The following is a 26,269-nucleotide window of genomic DNA, read 5'->3' as shown; positions in this document are numbered from 1 at the left end:
ACTTGTAAAGGTGGATACCAAGGAATACTGATCCTCGGGTTGAAGAGATTAAAAGGCCCAGGATTACAGATTAGAAGATGATTGAGAGAGGTTTGCTGAGGTGTGGTGAATCACCCACGTACAATATGGAGAAGTGGGGGTGCTTGCCCCCAACTCATGCTTAGAAGAGGGACTGATGGAGGCATGCAGAGTTTAACATATGAACTTACAATTTTAGAGGACATCGTGAACTTTTATCTGCCTCACACTTAAGACTGATGGGGTTCTTGAGCAAATGGCTAAGAAAGAATTCTTAACACCTCTTTGATGCAAATAGGTGATTTTGTTAAAGCACGGGGGACAGGACCCATGGGCAGAAAGAGCTGCACTGGGATCCTATGGAGTGACTGACTATATACTTTTAAATTAGGGGGGGTTAGTCTCTAAAGAATTTGGAAGCAAGGCTTTCAGGACTCTGAGGGACTACTGTGAAAATAAGAGTTACTTTTAGCCTTTAATAAAACAAAACCATAAAGGAAGTAACGCTGCCATGAGTTGCTTGAGGAAGGTCACACTCTGGCTGTTTCAGGTGTCTATCAGTGGGCTCCAAGCTGTGAGGAGATTTAATTTAAGCTACTTTTCTCTTGCTTTTGTTTCCCTTATTAAGACCTCCAAAGTGCCAGGACCTGGCTGGCTGGCTTGTTTCTCTGATAGCAGATCGAACTACAGTTGATGGCATCGGTCAGCTTGCACTCCTAGAGTCTTTTTGGACAAAAGATGGACGAGTGTTCACAGTGGGACAAGGTGATTGGCACGGCTGCATGATGGTTAACACGGCTGCTCTATGGCAGGGCGAACAGTTGGGTTTCTCAAGGCTGAATAGAGCAGCCAGAGATGAATTTCCTCACATGAAGGGAACTGTATTTGAGAGATCCACAGCAATAGTTTAGCGTCTCTAAAGAGCCCACCAAAAGCGCCCACAAAAGTGAGCGTCAGCTTTAAAATTCTTTCTAGTCCAAGAACACCTCATAACAAGACTGGAAGGAAAAGTAGGACTTTTCCTGCCCCTTTCCACCACCCTTTGTCCACCCACAACTCTGGCAAGGATGGGAACTGAGACTGACAAGATGAGGGTGGAGATATTACAGAGCAAGTCAGCAAAGAAGACCAGGAGGCATCCTTCATGGAAATTTAAATTTTTGTTATACTAGACAAGACATATTAATTACTATATTGCTTTTATGATCAGAAAATGATTGGAAAAGTAATAAAACCTCTTTGAAATTTCACCTCGGGCCAAGGAAGAAATTAGCCTCAAATAATAAAATTAAAGTGTCAGCAAGATACAAATGTAGTTGCTTTTACATTGCATCAGACAACTCATGCTTATTCGGTGTAGCTGTTATTTACAAATGGTCTTCATCCCATGTGCTTTGGAAAATCTAGCATTCACCTGTCTCTCTACCAACACCCCCCTCTCCAGTATCTCTAGGAATTCTCTAGATATCTATGATGCATTCTTGTTCCTGTCTAATTCTTTGTAATTGCTTTTTTCTCTCTGCCCTACACTAACCCAAATATTATAACACTTCCCTTGATATTTGAAAAATACCCCCCACAAAGTCAGTTAATGTTTAATAGACTCTTGCTGACAATTTGGGGTTATAGGCAGGGAGGAGTTTTCTGTGTAGAACAAAAGTTAGTTTGAAATTAAATATTAGACATGACAGAGTCTAGAAGTTCCTTGGCCACATCCAAGTCATGGAACTTCATTCTGGTCAGTTTCTAACTCTCAAGTTGCCCACGCTTAGCTTCGTTGCTAATTTTTATACTCTTAGGGTACCCTTTTTAATGTTTCCTGACTCTTCTTGACATTAATTGTGGAGCTTGAATCAGATTACTTAACATCGCCTGTCTTACTTTCCTTATATACTAAACAGGGGTACTTTTAGTAGCTACTTTTACTAGACTAAATGGGTTGACACATATAAAGAAATTCACAGAGTGCTCAGCACAAAATATATATCAAAATGCTCAAAGGTAATAAAGTAATTAAAATGATAATTTAAATAAAGTACTTTGGATATTCTACTCATTGTTATTATGCCCTAGAGAGTGAGGTTGTATGAGTAAAGTCCCTTTCTCACATGAAGACAATTCCTCAAAGTATTTTTCTAAATGAAAGTTCTTATCCTAATAGACTATATTATCTCCTTGAAAATAATATTATTTTTCTTTCCAGCATATTTGTATAAAAAGATTGGTAGAAGATATACTAAAATATTAGATTATGTATTTCCAGGCATAATTATATGAAAGGCTGTTTAATTCTCCATGCATATTGGATTTTATAGCTAAAATCTGAATTACTTTTTTAAAGTCGGAGATCTTATTCATGTTCATGCCTTGGTAATAATTTCAAGGATATAGGCAATCAGGAAGCTTAGTCAAAGAAGGTATGGGACTTTGAGGGTGGCTTTTTAGGACCCCTCCTCCTGCTGAGTGTGGCTTTTTAGGACCCCTCGTCCTGCATGAGATGTTCACTCTCTGGCTCAGAGTAATAAGTAATACAGCTGAACCTTACCTGAAGACCTCATCTAACACTGCAGAGTGAGTGTTCCATTCATGAAATATCTCCATTTTATATCTCAGTTTATATGCCATTTCTTAGGGAGTCATACCTCATAAATCCATAGATTCTGTGTTTATTTACTCTAATATTTATCCAGGAATATCCTATTAAAAACTTTATATAGGTGAAGACTTAACATCCTAGCAAATATCATTCCCCTACCTGGAGGTAGAGTTATAATGTCCACAGGAACATTAGTCTGAATCCTCAGTCTTCCTTTCTTTCCCTGGGGGCATTCTCCTTGTGTCTGGGGGAGAAATGGATTACTGGCTGGCTGCTTTAACATCTTCCACCAATTCTCTCTGACCTCAGTTAATATTACTTTGCCACACATTTCTCGTTGTTATTCTTTGTCTTACTCCATTTTCTTTAGTATTTCAAAGAAAGAATAGTGTTTATAATGCCTTGATGACCACCAAGATTTGATTTGAAGGTCCAATGAGGAGTAGGAATAAAGCATGTTCATAGTGACTGTATCTCTTTAAAGGTCTTTTAAAATCCTTTTGCCTTCTCCATGACTGTTTATCTTCAATTGTGCACAGTTGTTTGAACCTTGTTGTATGATCTGATGGAGACATTTAATTGAATGTGCAATGTTTCTAAAGTCCAGTTCACTTCCTCTTCTGGATAATGAATTGTAACGTGTTTTATATCAATCAGAGGTTCAGCTCAGCTTTCCAATGCATTACTTTCTTCTGGGGATCATCATTTGCATAAGTCTGGTTTTCACTTAATTCTACCAATGAAGTTACAAACCCTCTAGCATACCATGTTGCTGTGGCAGAGGCTTATACAACATTTGACATATTCTGCATTAATAAAACTAGGAGTAGTAACCTTCAGGGCCATGTGTTCCTTCTTTTTTTTTTTTTTTTTTTTTTTTCCCAGATTACAGATTAATGACCCAGTCTTTTCCCAGAGGAAAGAATTCCAAGGATTTTTCTCTCAATGTTGACTATGTATTAATCAGGACCAGATCTGAGAGAGTGGAACTGACAAAGTTCGTCTTCCCCACTCCAGTGCTTCCAGACTGGTTTCTCTGTCCTCAGGAAACCAGGATCTAACAAACGCTCACTCATCTGTGGGTGTCTTCCCAATTCAGCCCTCTCCGCGTTTTATCCCACTGTGGCTGGAAGGGGCTGAGGCCAGCTCATGGGCCCCTGCTGGTTCCACAGCCATATGTGGTCGGTCTGACTCTTCTCTGGTGCACAGGTGGGTGAGACTCCTCCTCCAAATGTTTTGGCCTTTGGTGCTGGTTGCCACAGCTCCCATAGAAGCACTTCTGTTGGCAGACAGATGCTGAATTTTAGTTGTTAGAAGGGCATCTTTTGCTTTCATGATGCTGATATCCTAAGGTCATATATTTGAAAGTGCTTTGAAAATGCAAATATTAGGCATTATTACTGTCTCATAATTATTGCCAGTGATTCACACCCGGCTCGACCATGTGTGTTTACAACATTTCTGCCCTTGACATTTTCCCTCTCTCTCCTTTTCAATTATTTTAGCAATCTAAGTTGTCATAAATTAGTGACTTTAGTAACTACGATTACCCTTTATTGATAATCATCAGAGTTTAGTTTAGGTCATCCAACATAAATGGAAGCAAATACTGCCACCTTCCTCTCCTTAAATCCTTGTATAAGTACACGGGGAAAAGAAAAGGAAAAAAATGAAGACTAGAGTATAATTAATAATAAATACCACGGTAATAAAGGCAATACTGCAAATCCCAAGAGATGGATGAGCAAAATAGGGAGTAGCGACCACAGTTCACTTTTTTGTGTCTGACAGTCTATGTAGCCTGTGATTGGTGACGATTTATTACAAAGTTGGTCACTTTAATGAGTATTTGGTACACGAATAAAGGTCTAGACTCTTCCTTCAGATGACTCATTCTTTAGATGATCTGTATGAAACAGCACATTTCATATCAAAACTTAATAGGTTAGGGTCTTTATGGATTCTTTGTTAATTGAAATTGAGGGGACATATCTATTTTAGGTAAGATAACACCATTGCTAGCCATTGGATGACTTACTCTGTGAATTTATAAGAGTTTGAGTTACATTATCTGCTTCTATTCTGTACAGTTGCATTCAGATAATAACACATTTTTTCCGGATCATAAAAAAAACAAAAATCTGGAAATGTGAAGTAAGTTGAAAAATATAGAAAAACACCTACATATACTAATATCAAACCAGTCCATCTCCCACTGAGTAATGCACTGTTAGTGGTTTTTAGCAAATACAATTACAGAAAGGAAAGAATTTTAAATGACTTGCTGTCTTGATTTCTCTTTCTGAAGACCCAGACCCTACAGATAAGCATAAGGGTCTGGATGAGCTCTGGCAACTTGGGCTCTAAATGGAGCTGATGCAGTTTAACCTGTGTTCTCCCCAGGGTCAAAGATGAAGGAATGATAAAGCTCACAACCAAGTTATTTTATTCATCACATGGATTTCCACGTAGAAATAAACAATACAAGACTAATTAGTGTTAAGACGGCTTATAATTAATTTACTCAACTTGTAAAATACTAACTTACAAACTTTAGACTTTATTATTAAAAAGACATTACACATTTTCAGTGAAATATTCTAAAACTATTGAACCATCGATATGGGTAGACTATAAATCTGCCTTCTAGAAACTGGTATACACAAATTTCTTAGTCCTTATATTATTTCATCCACAGAATTAATATGCACAGAGTACACTTTAATTCTAGACTTAAAGATATTCAATCAGAGATTGATTTTATTTAAAGCATTTTAATCAACTGTATAGAACTTTTAAGTGTCCAGTGAAAAAGATGCCAGATGCAGGAATACCAAAGGGCAATTTTCCTTGGTGTATTAAACTGAGATAAGTGGATCCCCCTAGAATCAATCAGGACCTGGCTTTTCTTTGTCTCACTCACTACAATAATACTAGGGGTGATGATGTTATCCCCAAAGTTATACTATTATAGGTTAACCTAATAGCCAAAGCTGTGGCCTCACATACAAAATTTTACAATTATGTGTCAGGAGGAAGTTAACACTTAAATATGACAGGTTCCTCCTTTACCCTCTATATGGCGTGTTGGCATGTTACCTTGCCAAATATAGTCATCAAGCCAATAATAGGAATAGTGAAATCCATGTTGGCTCCTAAAACAAAATCTTATTTTGGTTTATCAATAATACATTAGAAGAAGAGGAAAAGAAACACTCACCTCTCCAACAACTGACATGGAGTTTAAGTTAATACACGGGAAGGTTTTGAAAACCTTGTTCCATCTCAACCTTCCAAACACTGTTATCCCCGAAGATATGGTTGCTCTAAGCTGGAGCATAAGAAAAACAGAATGTGAAAATGTAAAGCATTATGTCTTATGAGATATTTCCCCCAACATATTTTTCAGCTCTAATTGAATCTGTGGACAGAGGTTTCTTATCAGTGATATTTAGTGACCTACAGTGTTGTCATGCAGTTTTCATTTGTATTTATGGCATTTCCTTGCCTTGGATACAAATATCTTTAAATATTTGTGTGAATGCTTTTCTTTTGGATACTTTGAAGCAATTTTTATCAAGCTAGTAGGTATTCTCAGTGTCAGGCTCTGGACCCAGACATTTTCAGCTTGACTCTGTATGGTAGAGTATATCTAGTCTTACTCAGATTCCATTCTTTTTTCTTTTCTCCTAACCCTCACCCCATCCCACACTCACTTTCTTTTCATTTTGCATTTTTGTTTGGGCTTAGGGACATTAAACATAGAAAAGCAGAGATGAGCTTTAAAAATTAGAGGAAAGGGAAGAAATAAAATGGCAAAATATTGGGGGAAAATGATCCCCTTTTATTGACTTATGTTTATATACTTGTTTTGTAGTAATTTACCTTGTTTACTTACTGTTTGTTCCCTGTACCTAAAATAGAGAAAACTATCCAAAGTTGAGTATTTGAAATGAATACTACATATCTTGATCTCCATGCAGTATTTACAAGAATAAACATGCTCCCCTAAAATGATACAGATATGTAGTTGGTGAAAGACTGAAAAATGCAGAGTGATAATGAGGTCGTTAATGTAAACTGGGGTCTGATTATCTTACCAATTCAAAGTCCATGAAATTACCGCCCCCCCCCCCCAAAAAAAAATATGGGAGCTCAATTGTGTTCTATCAAATTTATTTCCCTTTAAGGGCACATATAACGTTCTGTCCAACCAGTTGCAGAAAACAACGTATGCAGAAAAGAGTTAATGAGCAGGTCAGAGCCTGACATCTTTAGAAAGGACTGCTTGCAAGGTCTGCCCTTGGTTAGAGTCTGGGAACGTAAATCAGAAAGAGTTCCCTATAGTGACATAAAGTGTCCATAAGTGACTGAAGTGGCTCATTATACCTAATCTGTTTGTACAGACATTGTTCATGCTGCACATGTACTTTCCATCTGGGAGTCTGAAATTTTGATACTGCTTGGAGGAAGGTACCATGTGACCATTCTCCAATTAAAAACCTAGGATGCTGAGTTTCTAATGAGCTTCCCTGGTAGACAACACTTCACACATGTCGTCAAACTCATTGCTAGAGGAATTAATCTCACTGTGTGACTCCACTGAGGGAGACTCTTAGAAGCTAGTTCCTGGTTTCCTGCAGATATTACCTTACGTGCCGTATTATTTGCTGATTTTATGTTGTATCCTTTTGCTGTAATAAATATTGGCTGTGAATACACTATATGCTAAGTCCTCTGAATTCTTCTAGTAAATCACCAAACATGGGCATGTTCTTGAGGACCTCTGATACACAAGGTTGACTGAAATATCTACATGAAGATATATTGATTCTAAATAAAAATTTGTATTGAATATATGTGAATGGAATTATGTTAAGTAAAACCAAGGCAAGTAGCATAGACTTCTTTTAAGAGATTCACAGTATAGTGGCTATCTCTGCATACAGAAGTACATAAAAAGAATATTCAATTAACAGAGTCAAAGCAGAATAAGGAATATACAAAAAACTTATTTTATGGGAGTTTTGAAGATATAGACACCTCATCTTGTTTCAATTGCCAGGAAAGCTGAAAACCTGTAAGTTAGCCTTAAAGGAACAAGTAGGTTTTGACAGGTTATGATACCTAGAGACAGGAGAAAAGGGGAATTTTGGAAGGTTTCCCTTACAGAGTTTCTCTTGAAACTTTGCAAATGAGTATGAGGTGTTATGAAAAAGTGAAATATAGAACCTATTGAGGAAATAAAAAATAATAATCGTTACTTAGGACACAAATTGTACATTTCAAATCTCTTGGTACAAATCCTAGTAATTTGAATGATCTATATAACTCATTTCCATGCAACATTCATGAATTATTATAGAAGGACCATCAAAATTCCATAGTGTTTTAAAAGTATTCTTCTTAAACTCAGGCACAGAACTGACTTATGTTCTACTGGTTTCTAATTATGCTTTTTTCTTTTCTAGCTCTCCTTTGTTCAGGTCCATCATGAGTGAGAAATGGGACTCAAACTCTTCAGAAAACTGGCATTATATTTGGAGTGTCAATGGCACAAAATATCACCTATACTCAGATATCAATATTACCTATGTGAACTACTATCTTCACCAGCCTCAAGTAGCAGCAGTCTTCATCGCTTCCTACTTTCTGATCTTCTTCCTGTGCATGGTGGGAAATACCGTGGTTTGCTTTACTGTAATGAGGAACAAGCATATGCACACAGTCACTAATCTCTTTATCTTGAACCTGGCAATAAGTGATTTACTGGTTGGCATATTTTGTATGCCTATCACGCTCTTGGACAACATCATAGCAGGTATGTTGACATGTGTGCAGTACAAGGATGATATGTTTGTCCCACATTCCTGTACCCATGGCAGGGTCATCCATTCATTTGCAAATATTTGTGGAGTTCCAAGAACTGCTCCAGGTACCTGCCCTCATAGGGCCTACATTCTAAAGGAAGAGAAAGACAATAAACAGATGGAGGATAAGTAGTCAAAGAACAGTAAGAATTATGGATAAAAATAAAGCAAGTGACAGAGATGAAGAGTGGAAACTGTCATTTTTATAGAGTTCACTGAAGGTCATCAGAGAATGAGATCTAATGTTTCTTTACTGATGACTTTAAATTTGCTTAATACAGTTCAGGGCACATAGAATGTAGTAAAAATGTTGGGACTATTATACACTGTAAAGTTCAAGGAACTGGTAAAGTCTGGTTTCAAATGATATAACGTCTTCAGTCTAACAGATATCGGGGCCCTCTTGTGGTTAGCTAGGGAGATTTCCAATAGCTTTGAAGGAAGACGGAACAGCAGTCCCGTGTGCCACAAAAAGTGGTAGTTTAATCAGTGGCAATGTACATATGCAATATGAGTAACTTAACACTGCATCAGTTAGGGTGCTGCCCTCGAGTCCTTGTGGCCTGTCTTGCTACTTCTCTAGGGCTACGTCATGCACTCTGGAAGTGCAGGGGCAGTGGATCTCCTGCTCCCAGAACAATTTTGGCACATGATACCTGCTTAATTGTTGTAGACTCCAACTCTAAAGTTCTCTTTTGGCCAGCAAAAGAGCAGACTCAAGATTAAAACGAGAGACGGCTAATGTCCGGGAAAAGACAAGAGCCCCAGTAAGGGTCCTTGTCCCATATTTATTCAAATCAGAAGGCTTGCAAACGTGATGGTTGTATACAAAGAGACAAAGAAACTAGGAACATTAACTTGGGGACATGATGGGGAAAGGGGGATTTTGAAGATATACAGTGTTTGGGGTTTGGGTCAATATAAAACAAAATCCAGGTGCCAGGCAGATGGGTAGATAGTTGTTAATGGCAGACAGGAGGCGTCGTGCCTGTTTATCTTTGCCAGCCTAGGGGATGAGACAGATGGGGCATAACCTCAGGGTTAACAAGGCCCCTTTTCTTTTGTTAATTATCTCCGCTCTGGGCTGCTTTGCCTTCAGTGCAGCAGTCCATAGTCCAATTCACCAATTTACCTACCCTGGCCCTCTTCTCCTATGAAAGCAGCTTTCTGCTATAGTACTAAATTTGCGGTGCTTTCATCATGCATATCTAATCTTGTTATTCCTATGTATTGGGCAACTTTGCGCCATTTCTATTTCAGGCCTTTGTCTCTATTTTGGGGGGCTCAGAACCCCCTCCCTATTTTGGGATGCCTTTGGACCTCCCTATTCCTGGCACCTTTGTGCCTCCCTATTTTTGGAGTGTCTTTGCACCCCCCTATTCTTGGAGTGCCAATCTGGTGTACCCAAACTTGGGTGTGAGAATTTTATGGCTTTGTATTTCTTTATGCCTTGTTAACCCATTGGTGTAACCCTGGGGGATTCCTAAGCTTATCCCCCACACTTAATAAATATTTGTTGTATTAATGAGTGAGTGGTATTCATGAGAGATACTCATATTCCAAATATGTATAAGAAAAAATGATACAATAGGAACATATCAAAAATATTTAGAGTAGTGTGAGCCCTGTCATAGGTCCTACCCCTTCATTCAAGATCAGTGCACTGAAGAATAAGAGGTTTATCTTTAGAGATGACATCTGTTGCCTTCCTTTCTCTGCAGGGGGGAAGCAGGGAGAGTTTAAGAATGCCTCTTCTAGCATCTGTACTGCATAGATTCTGTGTTTTTTATGTACTTATTTTTAAAAATGGTTTATATTTTTAACAAAAAGGAATGTGCATTTAAAAAAATTTTTTTAATGTTTATTTATTTTTGAAGGAGAGAGAGACAGAGTGCAAGCAGGGGAGGAGAGAGAGAGGGAGACACAGAATCTGAAGCAGGCTTCAGGCTCCGAGTTGTCAGCACAGAGCCCCATGTGGGGCTCGAACTCATGAACTGTGAGATCATGACCTGAGCTGAAGTCAGATGCTTAACTGACTGAGCCACCCAGGTGCCCCAAGGAATATACATTTTTAAGACACTGGGCAAGGCAAAAAGAGAGCAAAACAATTGATTTAAATTATTGTTATCGCTCTCAAGAAACTAACTTTGCCAGTAAGAAATGTTCTATCTCCCCCTATAAATATTTATAAAGAAATTATTATCTAAACTCTTCCTTAATGTTACCCTTCCTTATCCCTGATTCTCATTCGCAGGAGGCAGCCACATTCAACACCTTGCCTTTATTTTTGGTATTTATTCTCATGTTTCTAAATAACATATTTCCATTATAAAAGGTATTATCTTCACACTGTGGGAGATGTGATGTAGTTCTTCTAATCTTCTACCACAAGAGGTATTTCCCCCAGCAGCCTCCACTGAAATGACATAGAGCAAAAGAACATAAATTCACAGAAACTGCCACATACTGCTGAATGTGAAGGTGGGAAAACAGGATTGGCTGGAATTGTGTACACATGCAATCTGATGCATTTATATAGACACACAAAATCACATTCACACTCTTTACCTCCTCTCATTTTCCCAACGTTATTATAATTTTTAGTTGTCAGTATGCAGAATATATGTTCCTATTATTTGTATCTTAGCTCTGCTGAGGCATGAATGTTAATACAAGAAAATTCCCCAGGATTAAGCACATGCTATTTTTGATTGAAAGGACTATGATATCAATATGAAAGAGTGCTGTGATATCAATTTCTTTTTTCTTGAATTTAATAAGAGCATCGTATTTTTTTTATTTAAAAAAATTAAACGTTTATTTAAAAAATGTTATTTTTGTAACGTTTATTATTGAGAGACAAACATAGAGCATGAGCAGGGGAGGGGTAGAGAGAGGGGGAGACACAGAATCTGAAGCAGGCTCCAGGCTCTGAGCTGTCAGCACAGGGCCGGATGTGGGGCTTGAACTCAGGATCTGTGAGATCAGTGACCTGAGCTGAAGTCAGTTGCCTAAACAACTGAGCCACCCAGGCACCCCAGGGGCATCATATTTTGATCTGCTTAGTTAGGGGTATGTACCTGTAAGTAATATAACCTCAACCTCTCTTCTACAAGTGTTAATTTCTTGTTAATACCTTCAGACATGTCAGGTAACTTGTGAATTGCATCTTTTTTTTTTTTTTTTTCTGGAGATACCCTGCTGGTGCTCTCTACCCTTTTGTTTCTATTCAGACATACTGCTTTTTAGGCGTGGAGCTCAGCTGCTACTGCTCTGGGAAGTCCCTTCGCTGAGACCCTAAGGACTCTCTTTACTACTCTTTGTGTTCAATCCCCTGTTTTCCAGAACCATGTCTTCTTTCTTGGTTTATTTCTCTGTTAGTTTCCTGAGAAAGTGTGCATTAAGATTAAAAAAAGAAAAACCAGGGGCACCTGAGTGGCTCAGTGGGTTAAGCGTCTGACTTCGGCTCAGGTCATGATCTCAAGGTCTGTTGTGCTGACAGCTCAGAGCCTGGAGCCTGCTTTGGATTCTGTGTCTCCCACTCCCTCTGACCCTCCCCCGTTCATGCTGTCTCAAAAATAAATAAACGTTAATTTTTTTTTTTTTAAAGAAAAAACATTTGAGATCTTGTTTGTCTGCAGTTATCTTTATTCTGCTCTCATACCTGATTATGGTTAGCTGTATGAAGTATTTAAATTAAGACTGGACAATTTTTCCCCCTCAGAATTTTAACAGAGTTGTCTATTGTTACTGCTGGGAAACCTGATATTACTGTTGAAAAATCTAATGATGTTCTTCTTTTATCATGATTTGCATTTTGAAAACTTGGGGCTTGTCTTTATCCTCAGTGTTCTGAATTTCAGGCAATTATGCCTTCCATAAGTCTTTTTATTTTTCATGTGTTGGACACAAACCAGGTTCTTTCAATCAGAAACAGAATGTTCCTTAATCCTGGGGAATTTCTTGCATAATTCTCTTCCATTTTACTTTTTTCAATTCATATTAGTCAGATATTAGAGGTTCTGGTTGCCTTTTGTTCATCTTTCTTGTTTCTGTTCCTTATTGTTCTTTTTTCAAAGATTTTCTTAGTTTTCTCTTCCAGACATTATATTGAATTCCACATTTCTCTCATGTTTTAAATTCTTTGACCTATTTTATTTTCTGCATGTTTCCTATACTATCGTGTACATTTCATCAATAAAATGTGTTATATCTCTGAGGTTTATTTTTATGCTTTTATTTTAATTCCAGTTAACAGGGTTATATTAGTTTCAGCTGTACTAGTGATTCAAATGGTGATTCAAAAATTCCATACATCACCCAGTGCTCATGATAGTACGTGCACTCCTTAATCCCCATCACCTATTTCACCCATCCTCCCACCCACCTCCTCTCTGGTAACCATCGGTTTGTTCTGTATAGTTAAGAATCTGTTTCTTGGTTTATCTTTTTTCCTATGCTAGTTTGTTTTGTTTCTTAAATTCTACGTATGAGTGAAATCGTATTGTATTTCTTTCTCTAACGGGCTTACTTCACTTAGCATTTTAATCCCTAGGTCCACCCATGTAATTGCAAATGGCAAGATTTCAGTCTTTTTTTGCAGCTGAATAATATTCCATTGCACATGCATGTACGTGTGTGTGACACATCTTCTTTTCCATTCATCAATCAGTGGATACTTGGGCTGCTACATATCTTGGGTATTGTAGATAGTGCTGCTATGAACATAGGGGTGCAAGTATCCCTTTGATTTAGTATTTGTTTATTCTTTGGGTAAATAGTAGTGAGATTGCTGGATCTTAAAGTAGTTCTATTTTTAGATTTTTGAGGAACCTCTTTACAGTTTTCCAGCACTCTGGAAAACAGTTTGCATTCCCACCAACAGTGCAAGAAGATTCTTCTGTCTCCACATCCTCGCCAATACTTGTTTCTTGTGTTGTTGATTTTAGCCATTCTGACTGACGTGAGGTGATATTAAACTGTACTTTTGATTTGCATTTCCCTGATGATGAGTGATGTTAATCAGCATCTTTTCATGTCTGTTGGCCATCTGTATGTCTTCCTTGGACAAATGTCTGTTCATGTCATCTGCCCATTTTTTAATGGGGTTGTTTTCTGGGTATTGAGTTGTAGAAGTTATTTATATATTTAAAATACTAACACTTAATTGGATATGTCATTTGCAAATATCTTCTCCTGTTCAATAAGTTGTCTTTTAGTTTTGTTGATTGTTTCCTTTGCTGTGCAGTAGCTTTTTATTTTGATGAAGTCCCTATGGTTTATTTTTGTTTTTGTTTCCCTTGTCTCAGGAGACCTATCTAGAAAGAAGTTGCTATGGCTGATCTCAGAGAAGTTACTGCTTATGTTCTCATCTAGGATTTTCGTGGTTTCAGGTCTCAAATTTAGATTTTTAATCCATTTTGAGTTTATTTTTGTGTATGGTATAAAAAAGTGGTCCAGTTTTTCCAGGTTTCTTAAAGAGACTGTCTTTTTTTCCATTGGATATTATTTCCTACTTTGTTGAAGATTAATTGACCATATAATTGTGGGTTTATTTCTGAGTTTTCTATTTTGTTTCAGTGATCTATGTTTCTATTTTTGTGCCAGTTTAATACTGTTTTGATTACTACAGGTTTGTAATATAACTTGAAGTCTGGACTTGTGATATCTCCAGCTTTGCTTTTCTTTTTCAAGTTTGCGTTGGCTATTTGCGGTCTTTTTGTGGTTCCATACATATATTAGGATTGTTTGTTCCAGTTCTGTGAAAAATGCTATTGGCATTTTGATAGGGATCACATTAAATGTGTAGGTTGCTTTGGTAGTACAGACATTTTCACAATATTTGTTCTTCCAGTCCATGAGCATGGAATGTCTTTCCCTTTCTTTGTGTTATCTTCTATTTCTTTCATCAGTGTTTTATACTTTTCAGAGTATAGGTATTTCACCTCTTTGCTAGGTATCTTATTATTTTTGGTGCAGTTGTGAATGGGATTGCTTTCTTTATTTCTCTTTCTGCTGCTTCATTATCAGTGTATAGAAATGCAACAGATATCTATACATCGATTTTGTATTCTGCAAATCTTTTATCAGTCCTAGCAGTCTTTTGGCAGTCTTTCAGATTTTCAGTGTAGAGTATCATGTCATCTACATAGTGAAAGTTTGACTTCTTCCTTACTGATTTGGATGCGTTTTATTTTTCTTGTCTGCCTGCCGTGGGTAGGACTTATAGCACTATGTTGAATAAAAGTGAGAGGGAACATCCTTTTCTTGTTCCTTATCTTTGGGGAAAAGCTCTCAGTTTTTCATCATTAAGGATGAAGTTAGCTGTGGGTTTTCATATATGTCCTTTTTATGTTGAGGTATGTTCCCTCTAAACCTACTTGTTGAGAGTTTTTATCATGAATGGATATTGAATGCGGTCAAATGCTCTTTCTGTGTCTACTGAAATGATCATATGATCCTTATTCTTTATTTTACTGATGTAATGTATTATGTTGATTGATTAGCAAATACCGAACCACCCTTGCAACCCAGGAATAAATCCCACTTGATCACTGTGAATGATTTTTTTTAATGATTGTTGGATTCAGTTTGGTGTATTTCATTGAGGACTTTTGAATCTATGTTCATTAGAGATATTGGCCTGTGGTGCTCTTTTTTTGGTATCTTTATCTGGTTTTAGTATCAGAGTAATGCTGGCCTCATAGAATGAATTTGGAAGTTTTCCTTTTTCTATTTTTTGGAATAGTTTGAGAAGAATAGGTATTAACACTTCCTTAGATGTTTGGTAGAATTCACCTTGAAGCCATCTGTTCCTGGGCTTTTGTTGAGAATTTTGTGATTACGGATTCAGTTTCCTTGCTGGTAATTGATCTGCTCAAGTTTTCTATTTCTTCCTGTTTCGGTTTTCATAGGTTATATGCTTCTGAGAATTTATCCATTTCTTCTAGGTTGTCCAAATTGTTGGCAAATAGTTTTTCATAATAATTATAATTGTATTTCTGTGGTGTTGGTTTCTCCTTTCTCATTTGTAGTTTTGTGGCCTTTTTCCTTTTTTCTTATAAGTCTGGCTAAAGGTTTGAAGTAATAATTTCTTTTTATATTTTTCATCTACTTTATTTATTTTTTCTTAAATTTCTTTTTTCCTATTTTAGCCACTTTTATATTCGAGGCTTCCCATCTGTCAATTGCTGCTTAGCTACTTGTGTTTCAGACTGAGACATGGTGTGGCTTCCTTGGACCTCTGCATGCCTTAGGTTTGAGGTTAGGCCCACTCTTAGCCTCATTAATCTGGCTCATTCGCTGGGAAATCCACAACTGTCAAAAATTGCACATCAGTGTTCTTGGAAGGATCACATTCCCCAGAAGGCAATTGTCTGACCTATTGCCATGGGAGTCGTAAGACTGGCTGCTGTGTTCCAGAGCCTGGTGGGTCTCTGGGCAGCAGGACCGCATGCAGAGCATATATTTTCACTTCATCTTTGTGCGTCATTGTGGTACCTGCGGTACCCACCACACTTGCACCTGCTGACTCGGAGTCTAGAGCCCCTTTGCTTTACTTCCTCAGAGAGTAACCTCCATTCTTCTGCTAGCAGGGGAAGAACAAGTGGCATCTGGTTGTATTTATTCATAATTCAGCCAGTTGTGTCATTTTCCCAGCTTTATTTTCTTTCTGTGTATTTGAGTTCTTTGTTCTCTGGTGCTTTCATTTCAGTGGAATTTAGTGAGGGAGATGAGATAAATCATATGTTCTATTTTTGACCAAAGGCTATTGACACTCCTTTTTGCCTTTTTAATACTGTAACAGCCAAACATATTTTAGGACTAGGAAAATGTGTTCACTTTTGGTTTCTATTGAGGAGAGTCATTCAAGCATCTATTTTAACATGAGCTGGATAGATGCCAAAATGGTTTTTCTGGTAGACTTGGATCATTTAGATTATTGGGAATATTTTAAATTAGGTACAAATATTTTTAAAAAATAAATTACAGATCTGTTTAAAAGAAAATGAATGTTCTTTTTTTCTCAGATTTTTAAAATTTATCTTTTGGGAAACGAGAATATTTGCTAGTGGAAGAATATGATTACTTTCTTATAATAGCAGGGGTGTTTATATCAACCTGTTATAATAATTTTACTAATTTCTTTTATAAACATTCCAGTAAATGAAGTTTACTTAGAAAGTAATTCAAATGGACTATTTTTGTTTATGCAAAGTGCTTTTTATTCTTGAAATACGTTTTAGTCAGCTCAGGCTACCATAACGAAATACTATAGACTAGGTGGCTTAAGCAAAAGACATTTATTTTCTTTCTATTCCAGAGGCTAGACGTCTGAGATCAGGGTGCTGGCATGGTCAGCTTGTTGGTGAGGGTCCTTTTTTTGGTTTGTAGACAGCTACCTTCTTGCTTTGTGCTCACATGGCCTTTCTTCTGTGCATGTTCCTGGAGAAGAAAGCTTTTTTTTTTCTCTCTCTTCTTCTAACGGCACTAATCCCATCATGTGGGCACCACCTTGTGGCATCATCTAAATAAAATTACTTTCCAGAGGCCCCACTTCCAAACACATTGAAACTTAAGGCTAGAATATATGAATTTGATGGGAGGGCAGGTAGAGCACAAACATTCACTCTATAACAAAGTACCTCTGAGGTAAATTGTCTCATTACATTATATATGAATAAATATTAATTTTATTTATTCTACATGTGACTCCTGTTCCCCATGATTTATGGGGTACATACATTTCAAAATTATAAAACCAATATTCTTCCTGTCTTACTCATTTAAAGGGCATTATTCCATAAGGGTTAATGGTTTAGGCTCTGGAACCATGCAAGTGGGATTGAAATCCTAAGTATGTTGCTAACCAGCTGTGGCAAGGTATGTGATATATGTGTGTTTATTAGCTAGTCTATATCATGAGGAAGAGAATAAAGCCTTCGAAAGTCTATTTGGGGGATTAGATAAATAGGTACAAAACACTTACCACAGTGCCTAGAATGTTGTAACTACCATAGGAGTTCTGACATTAATAGCACTATACTAAAAACAGCTCTGGAGATATTAATGAAAATAATGGGAAACATTGATTGTTTCCTGGATATCATTTAGGAAATAGTTGCATCAGTCTTGATTTCATGCTTTTCTGTTCATATTTGTCGTGAAATTAAAAAAAAAAAGTATGATCTTTTCAAAGACTGTTTCAATTTCCCTTTCAGGATGGCCCTTTGGAAGCACAATGTGCAAGATCAGCGGATTCATTCAGGGAATATCAGTTGCAGCATCAGTCTTTACTTTAGTTGCGATAGCTGTGGATAGGTAAGTCAGCACCAAAATATGAGTCCAGAGAAAAACTTATTATCTACCAAATTTGGTTATATTTGCCCAAAACTATATCCATAATATCTATCCTTTAAGAGCAAGGTGTATCTGTCTACTAAAGGTTCAGTAATAAAACTACTGAAATTTTCATATTTTAGAATTAAATAATTAGGGATGATACGTGTCTTAGTTTGGGCTGCTCTAACAAGATTCCATAGACTTTGTGGCTGAAGCAACAAAAACTTATTTCTCAGTTCTGAAGGCGGGACGGTCCAAGGTAAGGATGCCAGTATCTTCTGTGTTTAGTGAGAGACCTTTTCTTGGTTTGCAGAAGGCTATCTTCTCCTTGGAGAGCACAAACTCTAGTCTTTTCCTATTCTTATAAAAGGTCATTAATCCTATCATGAGGAACCTACCCTCTTGATCTCTTCTACCTAGTTACTTCCTAAAGGTCATGGCTTCTAATATCATACAACCAAGGGTTAGGGTTTCAACCCTATTCAACGTATGAATTTCTGGGGGACACAAACCTGAAGTTCATAACAGCATAGTTTATATATTTTTCACACTAGAATATTGAATTTTCTAATGGTGAAAATGTGAAATAAATCTGATATTGTATCCAAATGTTAAGGTAAAATTTAATAATCCATTTACACATATTGTTGAGTGTGCCTGTAATGGGCTGGGTTGTATATCATCTCAAACAAATTAGACAAAGTACCTCCTAAAGAAGTCCACACTCTGGTAGAGGTAGACAAGACACATTAATGAATACTACTCTCTTACATAACAATGGTACAAAGGAGAGAGTGATCAAGTTACTTCTCAGGACAGGGAGTGTTGCATTCACAGAAAAGGTCATATCTGTCTAAATCTTGAGGGGTCAGAAATTTACCTTGGAAAGAAACCGAGGAAACAGCATCTTTTAAGACAGAGATATATATACGGCAATTGAAATAGGAGGATACTTGTCAAGAGAAGTACAGAGAGATAGTCCAGCTAGAACATGGGAGGGTGGAACAGCACATTAGGTCACAGAAAGTCTATGATAGACCTGGGGCACCTGGGTGCTCAGTCAGTTGAGCCTCTGACTCATTTCAGGTCAGCTTACGATCCCAGGGTCTTGGGATGGAGCCCTGCATCAGGCTCTGCCCTGAGTGTGGAGCCTGCTTGAGCTTCTTTCTTTGTAAAACAAAACAAAACACATGTCTGTGGATCTGTCTTCCATTTGTCCTGAAGACAGCAGGGAGCTGCTACTAACATCTTTTATGTAGGGGACTAATGACTAGATTTTCATTTTAGAAAAACAAGTAGAAAGGGTTTAGAGTTGTGTTAAGACTAAAGAAAAGAAAAAGAGTTAAACTTTTGTAACAACTTAGATGGGAGAGGATGTGTGCATGTGTTAAGGCAGTGGCAATTAAGGGATACTTGAGAAGGAAACTGAACAATGTCCTGAAAGATGTCTCCCCAGCCAAGGAAAAGGACCAAAAAGGAACTAACCAGTCAGCAACACATACATGTAGATGAGAGAGTGTTTAAAAAATACAATAGAATTGTTGACATTAAAAAAAGCAAAACAACTAGTAGATCCTATTTCCAACATTAATCTGTTTTTAAGAACCCATCTTATACATCCAGTTTTTTTGGTTTACATGTAGGAAGAATAAAATTTATATATATATATATATATGCTAGCCAACAAATGCCAGATATCTTTTTACATTAAAATTTGGAAGCTAATTATTTCCAAATTTACCATATCCTGTTACTACTATTATTTTCTACTAACTAGTGCTACTACTAAATTATTTAGTTGTGAATATTTGTAGTACTATATCTTAATTTTACAATTATTTATGTCATCTTTACAGTGAATTAAAAGACTGTAATATCCTTTGTATTTTCTACTTGAATCTTGAGTTTATCAGGTTTATTTCATTACATTTAGTATTAAGTATCCCCTAATTTCTTTTTCACGGTTTCTAGTATGCCTCCTAATTAGAGATTTAGAAATAAACATTGGTGTTCATTTTTTAAAAATGTTTATTTTTGAGAGAGAAGACTGCATGTATGTGCACGCACACAAGTGGGAGAGGGGAGAGAGAGAGGATTTGAAGCAGGTTCTGCACTGATAGCAGAGAGAAGAATGCAGGGCTTGAATGCACAAACCTTGAGAACATGACCTGAGCTCAAGTTGGATGCTTAACCAACTGAGCCATCCAGGTGCCCCGACAGGAGGGCTACATGGCAACGTCAAGATTCCTGAGTAAAATGGAAAAGGATTGAGTAGAACTACCAAGAGAATTTCAGCAGTGTCTGTCATGTTTTATGTCTTTTAAAAAGTGATGAAAATATGGTCACCTGTGACATACCCTTTGCTATCTGCCTTCCAATCCATATTTCATTTCTTTGTGGTTTCAGTTATTTTTTGTAATATAACAAGTCACCTCCCAAAACAAGCCACTTATTTAGTGGCTCATGATGCTCATGAATCTGTGATGTGGACAGATTCCCTGATTAGAGAAATATACCTTGTCTCTGCTCCACTTGGAATCAGGGAGGGGAGCTCCATAAAACCCCACTCTGATGGTGGCGCCCAGATTGGGAGGACTTAAACAGCTAGGAGACAGAACTGAGTCTTCTCAGGCACTTTATTCCTACTGGTTTTTCTCCACATGGGCTCTATAGCATGACAGCTTCAAGGTAGCTGACCTTCTTACATGTAGTCTAAGGCACATGTGTCCTAAGTGCCAGTGAAAGTCATGTAGTGTCACTTCTACATCCTATTCATTAGCAGTGAGTCACTAGGGGCGCCTGGGTGGCTCAGTCGGTTGAGCGTCTGACTTCGGCTCAGGTCATGATCTCACAGTTTGTGGGTTCGAGCCCCACATCAGGCTCTGTGCTGAAAGGCTTTCTCAGAGCCTGGAGCCTGCTTCAGATTCTGTGTCTCCTTCTCTCTCTGCCCCTCCCCTGCTCACGCTTTGTCTCACTCTTTCTCAAAAATAAATAAGTGTAAAAAGAAGTGAGTCACTAAAACCAGCTCATATTCATAGAGAAGGGAATTGAATTTGGAGGACATGTTTTCAAACCATCACACCTTCATGTCCATCTGAACTACCTGCATCTGAATGCCTTTCTCAGGGTCAGCTCTTAGAGGAAGCCAAACTAAAAAATCTCCCAAACCTATTTCTCCAGACTAAGTCTTTCTCCTAAATTTCATACTTATATTCAAAATCCCCCCTGGATAACTTCACCTGCATATCCAACAACAAGCACTTCAAAATAGACCCAGAATTGAACTTGTCTTCTCTACCAGTCCCCCACAAAATAAGTAAACAAAAAGTTAGCTCCTTTTCTCATTTTCCCAAATCAGTGAATGATAGTATCACACATCCAATCTGTTCTTGAACTTTCCTTCTCTCTCCAACTTCTATCTAGTCACTCTTTAAATCCCATAAGTTCTTCACCAAACTCCACACCCAAGAAACAAATAATCCAGTGAAGAAATGGGCAGAAGACATGAATAGACACTTCTCTAAAGAAGACATCCAATTGGCCAACAGGCACATGGAAAGATGCTCAACGTTGCTCCTCATCAGGGAAATACAAATCAAAACCACACTCAGATACCACCTCACGCCAGTCAGAGTGGCCAAAATGAACAAATCAGGAGACTATAGATGCTGGTGAGGATGTGGAGAAACGGGAACCCTCTTGCACGCTCTTGTTAGTGGAAATGCAAACTGGTGCAGCCACTCTGAAAAACAGTGTGGAGTTTCCTTAAAATATTAAAAATAGACCTACCCTATGACCCAGCAATAGCCTTGCTAGGAATTTACCCAAGGGATACAGGAGTGCTGATGCATAGGGGCACTTGTACCCCAATGTTTATAGCAGCACTTTCAACAATAGCCAAATTATGGAAAGAGCCTAAATGTCCATCAACTGATGAATGGATAAAGAAATTGTGGTTTATATACACAAAGGAATACTATTTGGCAATGAGAAAGAATGAAATCTGGCCATTTGTGGCAATGTGGATGGAACTGGAGGGTATTATACTAAGTGAAATAAGTCATAGAGAGAAAGACAGATACCATATGGTTTCACTCTTATGTAGATCCTGAGAAACTTAACAGAAGAACATGAGGAGGGGAAGGAATAAAAAAAGGTTAGAGAGGGAGGGAGCCAAAATATAAGAGACTTTTAAAAGCTGAGAACAAACTGAGGGTTGGTGGTGGGTATTGAGGGCACCTGTTGGGATGAGCACTGGGTGTTGTATAGAAACCAATTTGACAATAAATTTCATATTGAAAAAAATCCCATCAGTTCTGGGTGCTAACGGTCTTGAACAAGTCTACTATCTTCCATTGCTTGAGATAGAATACTGAGATTTTTTTTCCTAACTGGTTGTAGTGATAAATTTTATGTGTGACCTTGACTGTTCCATGTGGTACCCAGATATTTGGTCAGACATTATTCTGGGTGTGTCTATGAGGGTACTTTTGATGAGATTAACATTTGAATCAATAGGTTGAGTAAAAGATTGCCCTCCCTACTATTGTTGGCCCTTATTCAATCAGTTGAAGGCCTGTATAGAACAAAGAAGCAAAAAGGCTGACCTTCCTGCAATTAAATGCCTGACTTTTATTGCTGAGACATCAGTCTTTTTCTGTCTTCAGACTTGAACTACAACATTAGCTCTTCTGGTGTTGTGAGCCTGATAGCTTTTGGAACTTATATCGGTGGCTATCCTGTTCTCAAGCCCTTAGATGTGAACTGTACTATACCATGGGCTCTCCTGGTCCCCATTTTGCCAGCTGCAGATCTTGGGACTTCTTCCCAAATTGCATGAGCCAATCCTTTAAATATCTTTCTATATATTTATGCATACTGTTGACTCTGTTTCTCTAGCGAAGCCTGAGTAACTTACTGGCCAAATCTAAACTCCAGCATGATTTTAGCATAATTGCACAATATTTTCTTTGGCCATTTTCTGACAGCATCTTCTTTTTTGTTCATATACATATGTGTGTGTGTGTGTGTACACACACACACACATATATATGAATATATTGTATGTATATTTGTTGAATGAATGAAAAAATATTTGAAGACCCAATAGTTGGTTTGCAAAAAAAGAACAAAATACCTAGAATTGTGCCTATAAAGTTACCTATAATTTAAAGGTAGGTAGATGGGAGGAAAGGGGGTGCCTGGGTGGTTCAGTTGGTTAAGTGTCTGACTTCAGTTCTGATCATGATCTCGCATGATCTCACGAGCCCCACATCAGGCTCTGTACTGACAGCCTGGAGCCTGCTTCCAATTCTGTCTCCCTCTCTCTGTGTCCCTCCCCCACTTGTGCTCTTTCTCTCTCTCAAATAAATATAAATAAACAATAAAAAACACTAGAAGAAAACTTGTTTAAGATAGCAGACATTACCCATGCAATGAAGGACAATAGAGCAATTAAAGTTCAAATTAATTAGTATATGAAGATATGTCAGATAAAGCTTTTAAGTGGCTCAGCAGCAACTCCATGTTAATTTAAGTTTTCTTATCTGCTGATCTGGAAAGTAATAGTTTTCATAACATTTCCTTTTTATAGAGTCATCACAAAAATCAGAGATTAATTAGGTGATAATACTTTGAAAAATATAAAATATTACACAGTTCTTTATGGTATGATTATAATGAGCATGAATAATAACATCAAGAGTCATAAAAGCAAAATTGCAGTAAAATGAAATCAGCATTATTCTACATACTGACATTGAACTTTCGTGCTCACCAGAGGGCATAGAACATCTGGAAAGCAAGTAATCAGAACTCATAATGGAAATTCTCAGACTCTTAAACACTTTAGTGACTTGAAACAAGAATGCTTAAACATTTCTCATGATGCTGTGGTTCGGTTGGGTGCCTCTGTGTCAAGTTTCTGTTTATGTCATCTTGCTAATGTTCAGTTGGCTAAGCACACAGATAATGTGGGAGGGGAGCACAGAGGTCATGAAAGGAGCATTTAACAATATGGTCTCTGAAGCCAAACTATCTGTTTTAAATCACGTGTAGTTGTGGGCAAGAGTTTTTACGTTTTCTAAGCCTATTGTGCCAGTAAATGGGGAAGCTTAAAGACCATCAATGCAAACCAATGAAAAAGAGCCTAAAACAAAATACTAACTATTCATGTTCAATATATGCTAGTTACCAATATCACTTTTATTATTAATAGCGTCTGATACTCCACTTATTCATAGTTTGATTTGAAATTTATATCAGTTACAAAAGACATCAATGCATGCCTCTCTACTGCTAATGGTAAATTTCTATGCTTTTTGAGGGGAATGTGAGTGGGAGAATTAAATTCAATTCACAACTTGGTCAAAAGTTACAAGTCCACTGCTGTTTGCCTTTAATTGCAGGTTCCGCTGTGTTGTCTACCCTTTTAAGCCAAAGCTCACTATCAAGACAGCATCTGTCATTATTGTGATCATCTGGGTCCTGGCCATTGCCATTATGTCCCCATCTGCAATAATGTTACATGTACAAGAAGAAAAATATTACCAAGTGAGACTCAACTCCCAGAATAAAACCAGTCCAGTCTACTGGTGCCGGGAAGACTGGCCAAATCAGGAAATGAGGAAGATCTACACCACTGTGCTGTTCGCCAACATCTACCTGGCTCCCCTGTCCCTCATTGTCATCATGTATGGAAGGATTGGAATTTCACTCTTCAAGATGACAGTGCCCCACACAGGCAAACAGAACCAGGAGCAGTGGCACGTGGTATCCAAGAAGAAACAGAAGGTCATTAAGATGCTCCTGATTGTGGCTCTGCTTTTTATTCTCTCCTGGCTGCCTCTGTGGACACTGATGATGCTCTCAGACTATGCTGACCTGTCTCCAAATGAACTGCGGGTTATCAACATCTACATCTACCCGTTTGCACATTGGCTGGCCTTTTGCAATAGCAGCGTCAACCCCATCATTTATGGTTTCTTCAATGAGAATTTTCACCGTGCATTCCAAGATGCTTTTCACTTCCAGCTCTGCCAAAAAAGAGCAAAGCCCAAGGAAACCTATACCGTAAGAGCTAAAAACAATGTGATCATAAGTACATCTCATCAGTTAGCCCCAGGACCTGCAATTCAAAATTCACATGAGGAAAATTTGCTTTGTAGGAAAAGTGCTGAAAAACCCAACCAAGAATTAATGATGGAAGAATTAGGGGGAGTCACCCAGAGCAATGAGATTTTAAAAGAGCTGGTATGATTATTTTAACTATACAGTGTGTTATATACAGAAATACTATTGCTTTCTATAGCTTTGTACTTGAATTCTAAGAATGTTCTAAAGAAAATATGTACTGAAAGCCCTCTTTGAACAGAAGTGGAATAGTTCATATCCAATCTTATGGTATATAAAATATGTAGAGACTCACAAGTTTTCCTGGATAAATCCATTTTCTAGGAACAATTTTCAAAGCCTGACCTTTTCCAATTTAGCCAGTTGGGTAGGAGTCAAACATGTATTATGTGTATACAAATATATATAACACATGCACTTATTTTCTCCAAATGACAATAAATGGACAGTTATTTGCATGAGAGTACATTTTGTCAATTCTCTTTTTGCTTTTGGAGTTGAAATTTTAGACTACAAAATTATTTGTGCTTTTAAAATATACTTAGCTTTCTTAGAAGAACCGCAATAGCAAATAGACACTATTTCTTTGTGTTTAAGGTTGATTTTTCTTTTAAAGAGTACAGTTAAAGTTGGTGAAATCATAACATTGTTGGCTTAATATTTTCATAAATAAAATTCATGCTGTAGCTGAACCCATATTTCTTAGAGATGACTTGGGATGCCAGTTTGACCCCCTAATAGAATCTCTGACAAAGAAGAAAATCTTTTTTTTTTTAATGTTTATTTTTTGAAAGAGAGAGAATATGAGCAGTGGAGGGGCAGAGAAAGAGGGAAACACAGAATCTGAAGCAGGCTCTGACCTGTCAGTACAGAGCCTGATCCGGGGCTCAAAGACAGAGACCGTGAGATCATGACCTGAGCTGAAGTCAGACGCTCAACTGAGTGAGCCACCCAGGTACCCCAAGAAGCAAATCCTTTAGTAATGCAACATTTGGCCAACATTGGAGAATGACCACTCTCCTTTGAAGGGCTGAGTCAAAGATGTGTGACAATCATTAGTAAAGTCTGTGCAAAAAAAGACCAATTATTCCAGATTTCCTGCTGGGTACAGCAATTAAATCCAGCACTCTTACTGAATTAGTAAACTAATACCACTGCTAAAAAGAGACTTGCAAACCCTTGGGTTCTGCTATGTTTCAATTATGTAATGGCAATAGCTGTAAATGTTAGCTTTTATTCTAGGGTGAGATTAGTCCCTAGAAAATTTGAAAATAATAAATAATTTGGCAAATAAAAATTGCTTGGTTCAGGC

General features: G+C 37.6%; 1 protein-coding gene across 1 annotated transcript in view; it reads left to right on the top strand.

Annotated features, from left to right (window-relative positions):
* Positions 1–25,770, top strand: part of NPFFR2 (neuropeptide FF receptor 2) — a 92,906-nt gene extending 67,136 nt beyond the window's left edge. The window contains exons 2-4 of the mRNA XM_042934016.1: positions 8,086–8,435; positions 17,706–17,805; positions 24,234–25,770. Of these exons, the coding sequence (XP_042789950.1) occupies positions 8,108–8,435; positions 17,706–17,805; positions 24,234–25,083 (1,278 nt within the window). The 5' untranslated portion in view covers positions 8,086–8,107 and the 3' untranslated portion in view covers positions 25,084–25,770. The remainder of the gene's footprint in view (positions 1–8,085; positions 8,436–17,705; positions 17,806–24,233) is intronic.
* Positions 25,771–26,269: the final 499 nt, after the last annotated feature.

This window comes from Panthera leo, chromosome B1 (genome assembly GCF_018350215.1).
Source record: "Panthera leo isolate Ple1 chromosome B1, P.leo_Ple1_pat1.1, whole genome shotgun sequence".
Lineage (NCBI taxonomy): Eukaryota > Metazoa > Chordata > Mammalia > Carnivora > Felidae > Panthera > Panthera leo.
This window is presented reverse-complemented; position numbering and strand designations above follow the sequence as displayed.